The sequence below is a fragment of the Nyctereutes procyonoides genome, unplaced genomic scaffold (assembly GCF_905146905.1).
Source record: "Nyctereutes procyonoides isolate TBG_1078 unplaced genomic scaffold, NYPRO_anot_genome, whole genome shotgun sequence".
In the NCBI taxonomy this organism is placed as follows: Eukaryota; Metazoa; Chordata; class Mammalia; order Carnivora; family Canidae; genus Nyctereutes; species Nyctereutes procyonoides.
In genome coordinates, this window is record NW_026575037.1 from 8808790 (window position 1) to 8821311 (window position 12522).

The following is a 12522-nucleotide window of genomic DNA, read 5'->3' on the forward strand; positions in this document are numbered from 1 at the left end:
AGACAAGAAGTCTGAACTTTGTTCCCAGATTGTAATTTTTTTCCTTTTAACTTTTAACCTATATTACTTAGTCCCCCTAAATATTCGGATTAGAAAACTTATTCATTCAAGTAATAAATTTGTATGTAGGGCTGAATTTGTACCCAAGCCCCTGTACTAAGTAACTGGATATACGAAGACAAACTCTTGAGGAACTCACACTTTCTAGTGAAGTCAAGACAGAACTAATCTCAGAGCATAAGCCCGAGGGAGATGTGATTCATTTATCAGATGACCAGTAAACTAGCAGACATATATTACAGCAACTGATTTTCCTTCTTTTAGCCCAAAGAGTTAAATACCTCAATAAGGCAAAATGGTAGCAAAAAAATCATTAGTTAGCTTTAAACAATTCGGTGAACAAAAGATTTAAGGTTATAGTATACTGCTCTAAAGTTATCAAAGTTCAAGATTATCTGTTTTCTCACATTCTCTAGAATATGTGAGGTCTGAAAACCTAAAACTGCAAGAATATTCACAAAATATTTATTCAACAAGTGTTTTTGAGCACCTGCTCTAGTACTGTTTAAAGTGAACAAAACAAAAACTCTGGAAACAGATTGATCTAGGTTTGAATCCCTGCTTTCCCACTTACTAAATATGTAATTTTGGGTGACTGCTTAACCAGGAAAATGAAAATAGGAAAATTTATAGGAAACGGCCCAATAAAAGGTACTTGCTGTTGCCTTTTAAGTAACACATATTACTTAAAACTCAGTTTAAATGGCACACTTCTACTCACAACACCAAAAACTCCCACAAAATTCTGTATATAGTTAATATGATGTTTAATATTTAATAGAATTTAAGCTTCTCAACAGCAGGCTTTGTTTATATCACCCAATGATGCAGCCTCAGAACAGTATCTGGTATAGATATTTGGCAAATACAGGAATTAACAAAAATATAATAAAAGAAAATATAAAAATTATGGAAAAAATGTCAGGTACGGGAGTAGAAGATATCTTTATTTTGCCCTTATTATAAAAACAAAATAATTTAGAAAACCTAGAAAATGTAAAGAAAATTAAAATAACTCATAATTCCATCAGCTAAATATACCCAACATTCACCATCTGTAAGTATATAATGCATAATCTAACAAATTTGGTATGATACTTTTTATTCTTTTAAATCCTATTTTATCATTAACATTTTTTGAAATGGAGCAGTATTCCCTCAAATAGCTATAGTATTGTATGTAAGTTCAACTGTTAGGTTGTTTCAAATTTTTTGCTGTATTAATAATGCTATTATGAACCTTATTTATAAAAATCACTGTAAGCATCTCTAATTATGTCTTCAGAATACAGTTCTAGAAAGAGAATTGTATCCTTAGGCTTCCTGAAACACAATGATAAATTTCTTCCTGAAAAGTTACGTTTATATTCCCAAAGCACCAAAGCACTAGTATGATGCAAAAGAATAACTTTAAACTTAGAGGCAGGGGCAGCCCCGGTGGCTCAGCGGTTTACTGCCGCCGCCTTCAGCTCAGGGCATGATCCTGGAGACCCAGGATCGAGTCCCACGTCAGGCTCCCTGCATGGCGCCTGCTTCTCCCTCTGCTTCTGTCTCTGCCTCTCTCTCTCTGTCTCTCATGAATAAATAAATAAAATCTTTTTTAAAAATAAAATAAAAAATAAACTTAGAAGCAATAAAAAGAAGAAAGAAAAAAGGGAAAGATATAAACTAAAAATATACATAAGAAATTAACAACATTAAAAATGGCAAACAGGAGAATACCTGCAGTGAACAAGGGGCTGACTAGTTGTACTTGTTTTGTAAATTACCTGTTAATAATCTTTGTCCATCTGGGGAAAGTGATTTTTTGTTTTTCTGGTCAACCTGTATAAGCTTTTCATATAACGAAGACCCAAGAGAATTATTACCTATACTAGGCCATAAACCATCAAGTATTTTAATATATTAACTCAAGCATCTTCACGATCATTCTTCCAGCTGGAGGTTATTCTCCCCCATTTCATTTACTTAGTTTTCTCATCTTTAACTTGCCCCAGGTCAGGTTATAAACCCAAGTCAATCAGATTTCAAATCCTATTCTCCTCTCACCATACTAAACACTACATCAAAAAAATACAATTTTTAAAAGAGTTAAGGCTAAAGTTAAAATTATAGTCAATGAAGGCAATTTAACATGTATTATCTACATTTATTCTTTTAATGGAAAAATGCTTGTTTAAGTAATATAATAATACTCGATTCTGTAAAAGGAAAACAATACATACAAAATTAGCAATTATTAAGAGCTGGTTGAAAATGTGCTTGACATTTGTAATGTGTAATAAAAGGTCATTTTGGTTTTGCTTTTTCCAAATAAGAACCTTAATTTTACTCATGAATCCTGAATTGAGTTTTCTCATAAGAATATTAGTTTTTCATTAGAATACAAAGTATAATTTTATTATGATAAAAAGACTAAATATATTTCTGATATCATAAAATCATTATCAACAGAAAAACTTATTATATACATTGTACTTTATATAAAGAATGTTTTTAAGACAGTGAAGAAAACAGTGGTAAAGACAAACACACAAAGGACTTACTGACATAGACAATTATAAATAATCTATTATTATACCTATTACATTATAACTAAAAGCAATTTCCACAATTTAATAAAACTAAGATCAAATAATACCATTCAAACATTAAAGTGAAACATGGATTCAAGGAAGACACTCAGAAATTCAAACAGCACAGAAGTTCGAAACCACTACTACAAGAGGGAGACAGACCATAAGAGACTCTTAATCACAGGAAACAAACAGGGTACCTGGAGTGGATGAGGGTAAAGAGATAGGGTAATTGGGTGATGGGCATGTGATATAATGAGTACTGGGTATAGGCCTGATAAACACTGACGTCTACCTCTGAAACCAATAATACATTATATGTTAATTAATTGAATTTAAATGAAAAATTTAAAAAGCATACATAAATGGAAAAGTCATAAGAAACATACCAACACATCTCTAAATAACAAATGTGGCCAAAATATCTATTCTCCAATGAGCTCTAAAATAATTTTCAGGGGTGCCTGAATGGCCCAGTAGATTGAGCATCAGTTCTGGTAGGTGCTCAGTAAGAGGGACCTATTTCATTCTGCTCAGGTTAAGTGTCTGCCTTCGGCTCAGGTCATGATCCCAAAGTTCTGGGATAGACCCCCACGTCAGGCTCCCTGCTCAGTGAGGAGCCTGCTTCCTCCTCTCCCTCTGTTACTCTCCCTGCTTGTGCTCTGTCAAATAAATAGATGAATAATCTTTAAAAAAACAAAAGCAAAAAAATATTTTTTTCTATTGAAGAAATAGATATGCCTTTTAGGAAAAGTTCTGAACCTCTCTCTGTCTGAATTTCCTCATTTATAAAATAGGGCTAATAAGAGTATCTTCCACAAGTACTAAATGATTTGAATGAGATATCAGCTGGTAAAGCACTTGGAAAAGAGTCTGGAGAATAATGACCATGTAAATGTTATCCATTATTTATTATCCATACTATTGCATGTTTATCCATACTATTATATAATTATCTTTATCCATACTATTATCTTTATCCATACTATTATCTTTATTCATACTATATCTATACTATTATCATCTTTATCCATACAATTATATAATATCATCTTTATTCATACTATTATATAACAAAATATAGTTTACATCAACAAACTAAAAAAAATAAAAGGTTAAGAGTAAAAAAATTCCCCTCTCCTTTTAAGGTTTGGGGTTTTACTGATATGATGGTTTAGAGCAGGGGTTTTGTTAATTGTGTGGTTGTTCAAAAAAAAAAGGCTTGTCTGTTAGCAATGCATACCAAAGTATTTATGAGTAAAAATGATATGATACAATATCTGGGACTTGCTTCAAACTACTGCAGGAGTTCCAAGAGTAGGAAGAAGAGAAAAGGAAATGAGAGAATAAACAAGAATGGCAAAATGTTAATAATTACTGAAAAAGAGTGAGAGGTACACAAGGAGTCATACATTTTCTACCTCTGCATTTGAAATTTTTCATGATTTAAAGTAAAAAAAAAAACCACCTAAGATGTTCAATTTAATATAAATGTTCAAAAGTTTTAGTATTTTCTTAACTGTAATATTTGGGATTTTCCTTTAAAAGCTTTTAAACATAACACATGAAGCTCCTGCTCAAAATGCATAAGGATTATATGTGGAAAACATTAAGAGCTAGTAGATATTTGTAAAGGAAATGAATGAATGAATGATGGAGGCCCTTTTTCTTCAAAGATTTAAGACTAAAGGATTGTGCCAAAAGCCTTCTCAGGGTTAATATCATGATTAGATTCATCATAAGATGAATTCTTTCATATCTTATGGTGTACATGCATATAGTAGACAACATAAATCCATGATATTTAAAGTAGCATAAATGTGCATAAATAATGACTGTGAGTTGAGAAGAAACAAGGTTTTAAAGAATGAAATAAATCCTGGAAATTATGTATAAACTCTGCAGAGGCAACAGTGTTGCTTTACACATAGATTTTTTTTTTCCCCACAAAATACTACATATAAATAACAAAGAGCATACTTAGATCCTAAGACTAAAAGTGATTTAAAATGACTGAAAGAAATAAATCAAGAGAAACTCTACAGACCTTTATTATACAAACACCTCCTTATTTACAGATTCTGACAAATCAGAGGAAAACAATGCCTCTCTATGCATTATACAAACTGCACAGTGACAGATTCTAATCAGTGACAGATAAACCTCAATCATGTACTGGCCTCATCAGTCAACAATGGTATTCAAAAACAAACAAAAAAGAATCCCAGTTACTATAACATAGAAAACCATACATATAGAACTATACAGTCACTATTTGTGAAATAGAGACATAACCTAAGAAGGTCTAGGAGAAGCAAAAAAAGAAAAATCCAAGAACCCCTAAACCAAGCCTAGTAGAATACCCCCAATGATCACTACGTCTGGCCATTTCACATTCCAATGATTATAAATTTTTTTTTAAGTTTTGCACCATTTTCCCCCAAAAATGAGTCAGCACCCAAACAAACCTTAATCAGGAAACACCCTGAAAGAACAATACTTACAAAGTTTTTGAGAGGCAAGCTGTATTGACTGACCCCATAGCTTTCTATCTTGATTTCTGAGACTGTCATTGATGAAATGAACTGCAGGTATAGCTTTGTGCTGGGCATGTTTTAGCAATTTTCCTGCCTTCATACGATCTAACTCTTGTATAACAACCCAGGGAATTATTAATACAAGTCTGTCAAAGCCTGAAAAATAAAAAAATATTTCTTAGAAGTCAACAAATATTTATTGCGCTGCTAAACTGAACTGCTATGGAGCATTAGAAGTTTTAAAGTAAGGAATTCACAGTCTAAATGAAGGGATAATACATAAAAAATGGGAATTAAAAACAGATGTAACTATGGGGCACCTGGGTGGCACAGTCAGTTAAGTGTCTGACTCGGTTGCAGTTCAGGTGATGAAATCTCAGGGTCAGGAATTGAAAGCCCCACGTCCCACTATGAGTGCAGAGCCTGCTTAGGACTCTACCCCTTCATGACTGACTGCTGTGCTCTCTCTCGCACTTTCTCTCTCTCAAACAAATAAAATAAATCCTTAAAACAAAACCAAAGAACGGATAGAAGTATCAAATGAATGTTACAAAAATAAATACTATTGGAGATCAAAGAAAAGTAACTGGACTGTTAGGTTGACCTGTGAAGGCTCTTTTTAATTTATGTTGATTATTTATGTTTTAATACATATACTTCATAACATATCTTTTTTTTCCATAACCTATCTAAATGGAAATATATTTGTGGGAAAAAAAACACCCCACATCATTGTTAATATGAGAGGCTCAGTTGGTTAAGCATCTGCCTTCAGCTCAGGTCATGATCCTGGTGTCCTGGGATCAAGTCTCACAACAGGCTCCCTGCTCAGTGGGGAGTCTGCTTTTCCCCTCCCCCAACCCCATGCTCATGCTCTTTCTAACAAGTAAATAAAATATTAAATAAAATATCAACTCAAATAAGGTAATCAGAATCATGCTTTATAAATACCTGGGATTTCTGTTGTCTTCAAAACTCTAACAAATTTGAGGTGATTCATCAGAATATTCGTGTCAATAACAATGAGAAGCTTTTTATCTGAAGCAGTATTTGCTAGAGAAAAAGAGCAAAGTTAGGATTTCATGACACTTGATAACAGACTTGTATAATAACTAAAATTTTGATATCATAGAACTTTGATGGTATTCGTAAAGGAAGGAAGTCCTTTGACAATTAAAAAACTATGTTTAATCCTTAAAAGAACAGTAATCAATGTTTAATTATCTAGCAGTAGACCATCATGAATTGTTTGGGTGGATTTTAAATTATTAACTAATTTGCTCCAGTAGTAACTATGTTTGCCAAACTTGTTCTGCATCACTAGTAGTTATACACTTAGGATTTACAAGATAATTTGAATACACTGAGTGAAATATAATTGAAAAGATAAATACGTGTAAAGGAAAGAAAACAGATAACATTAGTGCTATTATCTCACAGGGACACTGTGAGGATCAGATAAGTTAATGCACAGGAAAGGACTTAGTAAATTGAAAAGTGCAACGTGAATGTAATGTAGCATTACATTTTTATAAATACAATTCAAAATAGTACGCTAATAGACTTTGGATAACATCTATCATTATCTTCTAGCAGGAAGAATGATCAAAACTTTACTACATAAATAAGAAACCCATGAATATAATAATACTTTTGAGCAATCAATCTGCATTATTTCTTTTTTTTAAGCTTTTATTTAAATTCCAGTTAGTTAACCTACAGGGTAATATGAGTTTCAAGTGTAGAATTTAGTGAGTCACCACTCACATACAACACCCAGTGCCATCATTACAGGGGCCCTCCTTAACCCATTACCCATTTAACCCATCCCCCTGCCTACCTCCGCCCCAGTAAGCCTCAATTTGTTTGCTATTTGTTTTCAGTGCTTTACATAGTTGAAATTGTCAAAAGTTATGATTAAAAGCAAGAATAAAAGACAACTCTGATAGTTGATAGCAGAATAAAAGATAATCCTGATTACTGACCATTGGCAAAAAGACAAAGAAAATATTTCTAACTGCCTAATAATGCGAGATGTGTAAAACAAATAAGACAAATATTAGACCTGACTCCTATAGCTAGAAGACATATACCATATTTTATTTTTCCAAACGAGCACATCTTAACATTTTTCATCTAAATATTGTAAAAATTGTATGTTGGCTCATTAATTCCTAAGAAAGCATAGGAGATCATAAACATCATCATCTACACATAGGGTATACCAGCAGAGGAATGTACAGCATCTTCCACCAAGTCAATCTCCATGCTTGTTAGCTCTCCAGAAGAGAAAGCCACAGGTAAATCCATACTTTTTCCCACACGTGCAGCATGGAGCTCTTCTACTATCTGCATCTAAATTGTAAAACACCCACAGTAAAATATTTTGAATTATCTACTTGCAGATTAATAAGATTAGAAAGCAATTAATTCTAATAAATAAACTTAAGATGAAGTTTGTGGGAAAAAAAATCACAGTAACATGAAAGCCGCATGGTGAAAGAATACAGATTTATAAACATACACAGGGTTTTAAAACTAGCCTTTCTCTTGCTGTTTCTGTCATTTAACTACCTTGGGTCTCTGTTCATTGACAAAATAAAAATGTTAAATATCTATTTCCCATTAGTATTTTTGTGAGGATTAAATGAAATAATGTGAAGTTTTCACTTCAATGTACTTTGGGAGCCAACTATCTTTTCCTCTGCACGACGAGTCTCTTGAGATTTCTAAGACTCTTGATAAACCATCAAAAACTGAAATATAGATTTTAAGGCCCTTCTCACTTCAGGGAAGTAGTTTTCTGATGTGTTTTGATGCAAAGAATTATATATATAATCTACCTTTGGCACAGGGATGAGAAATCTTTCTTCTATCAGGAACACTGACCCACAGGACAGAAAAATACAACCAACTATCACAAAAAATAATCAATATGGGGGATCCCTGGGTGGCTCAGTGGTTTAGCGCCTGCCTTTGGCCCAGGGCGTGATCCTGGAGTCCCGGGATCAAGTCCCACATCAGGCTCCCTACACGGAGCCTGCTTCTCCCTCTGCCTATGTCTCTGCTTCTCTCTCTCTCTGTATCTCTCATGAATAAATAAACAAAATCTTTAAAAAAATAATATGGTTTTTAAGTCTTCTTTAAATAGAAAACTACAAAGTGTTTCATGAATCTAATTTTAATTTAGCATCAAGAAACATAAAAGTCTATGCAATAATTCCATGAGGGTCAATCAGGAGATTCTAGTTGGGAAATGAAGCAACAGGTAAGAAAAAAAAAAAAAAAATATATATATATAGATACACACACACACACACACACACGCATGCACTCTCATTTTCACTGAATAACATTTTCATCTTACTGCTGACTAGATAAATGGAGCAAACATTAATATCATATTGAATTTTGGTAAGCTTAGGCATAAGCATGCAAAAGTATGATAACATTAAGTCAGAATTCATGTAACTTGTAGGCTATAGGCTCCACGCTATTTAAAAGTTTAGAACTTATTAGAAACAAAGACAAAAGATGGTCAATTAAATGTAAATATTTTTCCAAGTATTTTTCACAACTTTGTAAAACTTACATATTGATTTAAGTAAAGATATCAATATTATTTTTGTATTACCAAGGTTCTCATAGTCATTATTTTTTATTAATATAAAAACTGACTTAATTTCATTAACATATTCAAAGTAAATAAGTATATCAGTAACCTCTTGATCTGTATCTTGAATACTTTCAAGTGACACTGAAGAACATGGAGCTTCAAAACTCTGAAATGAAAAGTAATTTTTTTAGTTAAGAATGAAGCATTTACCTAGGGTAGGGTTTTCAACCTTGGCACTACTGGAATTTGGCATTAGACAATTCTGTTTTGGGGGCTATGGTGTGCTTTATGCCGTTTAGCTCTATTCCTTTCTTCTACCCATCAGATACCAGGAGTACAATCATGACAATCAAAAATGTCTCCATCAAGTCAAGAGCCAAATGCCCCCTATGGGGCAAATTGCCCTTAGATGGGAACTGTCCCTAGAATAGAAAACCCTCATGCTATTAAGTCAATGAAATATGGTGGAAATTCTTTAAAGTTTACTCATTCATATATACATTCCTAAAAATACCCATATTCTAAGAATAGAACTATGTGCCACCCTGAGAAACAGAAAGAATCACAGTCCAGTAAACAAGCTGGCCTTTAGTGGTGGGAAATTTTCACCCAGAAGGAGCTGACCCATTTCAAAAAAGTGATATGACAGGGGATCTCTGGGTGGCTCAGCAGTTTGCGCCTGCCTTGGGCCCAGAGCATGATCCTGGAGTCCCAGGATCAAGACCCGCATCGGGCTCCCTGCATGGAGCCTGCTTCTCCCTCTGCCTGTGTCTCTGCCTCTCTCTGTCTCATGAATAAATAAATAAAATCTTAAAAAAAAACAAAAAACAAAAAACAAAAAAGTGATATGACAAAACAGCGCGAACCTGAAGATTAAGACATGGCTGAAGGGGAAAAGCTGAAAACTGCATAGTTGTATTATACATGGGTAGAGCACCACAGGTTTGTGCTTTAATTTTGTGTGTTAGCAGAAGTTGAAAATCTCTCTATTAATTCCCATTTTTCACTGGCACTTTTGCTAAGCAGATGAGACCTACCTGACCCCATGTACAGGTAACAGGGAACTCAGCAAAAGCCACTACTAACTAAACCAAATCATCTTCTAACAATTCTCCAATATAACACCAAACTCACATATATTTTACAGGCAGGTAGATATTGTATAAATTACATACTCTCTTTAAACAAGTGTATCATATGTTGTTTTACTGGGAATTCAGCTTCCATCCTAACTTCCCAACAACAGTATTCACATGATATAATACCATATACATCATACGCATAGGTTCATTATAGCTTTACCATTCCCATGATTCAGGATTTTACCATCTCTTCTCCATCTGACTTCAAATCTCACTAGATCCCTAAAGTTCTCTCCGACTAAGAAATGTCAAACAAGCTAAAGGTTATTATCAGAATTTCCTGCAACTGCTGATGTTTGAAGTCTTGCTGTTCATTTACTTAAGTCATTACCACCCTTCACTCTCTTGACCACAGGCCACTTCCAGTAATTTCAATAAATTTTCTATCACTCTTCCAAACCAGGAAAAGTTCATGTCAATTGTTCCTGAAAGACCTCTCCCTATTGAAAAAGAAAGTCTCAGTGGGCACTTAACTGTTTGCCTCCTCCTACCCTGATTTATTAAATAAATGAATTAGGATACAGCCTTCCCTGGGGATGGCAAAAGGGAGTACCAATAATGGGAGTAACAAAGGTTTTATCTACTGGAGTGATTCTAAGCAGATTACATTGCTTCCCTGATAATGTTTCAGTGGCTTTCCAAACCATATTCTATAGGATATAAGATAAAATAATCTTTCCCATGCGATACAAAACAATCCATTGCCTGAACCCTGGTTCCTCTCCTATACATAGATTTTCCACATATTTCAGCCTTAGTCATACTGAACAACTTAAGTGCCCATGTATGCTCTCGTCAAGCAACCTCATGAGTATATCATTACCACATTGGCCCTCTGTCCCAGTAGGACTCTTATTCTTTGCTTTACATACCCTTCACTACCAAGCTCAAGAATCTCCACCTTGGTGAGCCTTTACTTAACTTGCCCCCAAATTTATTCTAACACCAGCCCAATTCTTAGAGCTCTAATATTTATTTCACTGAATTGCAACCACAGTTGTCTACTAACGTGTTTCCCTGGGAACTTCCTAAGGAACATCTTATTCATCTCTAAATCCCTAGAACCTAGAAATGTACCTAATACAAAACAGGTAGCTTTAATTAATGTTTGATAAACCACTAAATTGCTACCTCATAGACTTAAAGGATTAAGTGGGATGCTGCTGATAAAAGTGTCCTATAAACCATAAATCTTTAGAACATTAGTTTGCAATGAGGGGGAGGGTGCAAACAAAGGGGTCTCTATCAAAAGACTATAAAACTATAGACTATAATAAAGACTATAGTCAAAACAAAAGACTATAAAACTTAAGAAACAAAAGAAGCCATTTTCTCTTAGGAAAACATAACAGGATTGCTAAATAACAGGATTACCCAATTCAGAAAAATAACAATTTTTTTCCTTGTAAAGTGCACTCATCATTTTAGGAAGATAATTATCTATTGAAGACCTTGTGAGGAAAACACCAAACATAATATAAAGAAGATTAGCTATCAATAATATGCTAAAGAGAATATATTCGGGGCACCTGGGTGGCTCAATGGTTGAGCATCTGCCTTTGGCTCAGGTCATGATCCTGGGGTCTTGGGATGGAGTCCTGCATCTGGCTCCCTGTGAGGAGCCTGCTTCTCCCTCTGCCTATGTCTCTGCTTCTCTCTCTGTGTCTCTCATGAATAAAATTTTTAAAAAAATGAGAGAGAGAATATATTCAAGATAAGAACAATATTTACTTTCTGCTCCTGTGTCTAGATGACTTTAAGTCAGATAAGACTGCTATCAAAGGAATAGCTGATAAAGTTTTAATTCCAATAACTGGAAAGTAATCATGCAAAAATCGCTTCCCCTACAACTTAATATTCAAGCCATGTACCTCTTTTGATTTATGTGGTAATCCTATTTAAAGATTAAAAGAAACTGTAAGGTACACTGCTGGGGATTTCTCACATTGTTCTTTAGATGCACAGTACAGGGGGACATCAAGCAATAACACAAAGATGTTCACTAAACATACTCCCAACTTCAAATTCCGTTCTCACATTTTACACTAGAACCGGTTATAACACAAGAAAACTGGAGCTTTCCTTTAAGAAAGCAATAAAAAGGACAAACTCAATTGTTTCCTTCTTTGGACTCCTTCAAGTTCACTGAACAAAAAGTACTCTCTCCAGCCCGTCCACCTCTCTAGTTATAATCCCTCTGTTTTTCCTAAGTATCTTACATTGCAATCTACAGGCTTCATTCCTAAAAGCAGGTAGGCTCAACCAGCCCTGTTTTGTTTTGTTTTTTTTTTAAAGGATGTTATTTATTTGTCTTAGGGATAGAGAGAGCACAAGCAAGGGGGAGAAGGGGAGGGGGAGAGACAAGTAGACTCCACATAAGCGCAGAGTCCAACACAGGTCCCAATCCCATGACCCTGAAATCATAACTGAGCCAAAATCAAGAATCGGGCTGCTTCATCTACTGAGCTGCCCAGGCGCCCCTCAACCAGCCCTGTTTAAAAGCAGTCTCTAAATTTCAGTCCAGGGCAGCCCCGATGGCCCAGTGGTTTAGCACCACCTTCAGCCCAGGGTGTGATCCTAGAGGCCCCAGA

The 12522-nt window shown here is 34.5% G+C and overlaps 1 protein-coding gene across 4 annotated transcripts in view; it reads right to left on the reverse strand.

Annotated features, from left to right (window-relative positions):
• Positions 1–12522, reverse strand: part of SWT1 (SWT1 RNA endoribonuclease homolog) — a 93585-nt gene that overhangs the window by 67531 nt on the left and 13532 nt on the right. For 3 of the 4 annotated variants that reach the window (XM_055319482.1, XM_055319481.1, XM_055319484.1), the window contains exons 6-9: positions 8896–8955; positions 7399–7528; positions 6125–6226; positions 5141–5329 (exon numbers count right to left, since the gene is read on the reverse strand). In XM_055319482.1, coding sequence (XP_055175457.1) covers positions 5141–5329; positions 6125–6226; positions 7399–7528; positions 8896–8955 — 481 coding nt within the window. The remainder of the gene's footprint in view (positions 1–5140; positions 5330–6124; positions 6227–7398; positions 7529–8895; positions 8956–12522) is intronic. The other variant, XM_055319483.1, reaches the window with a different exon arrangement.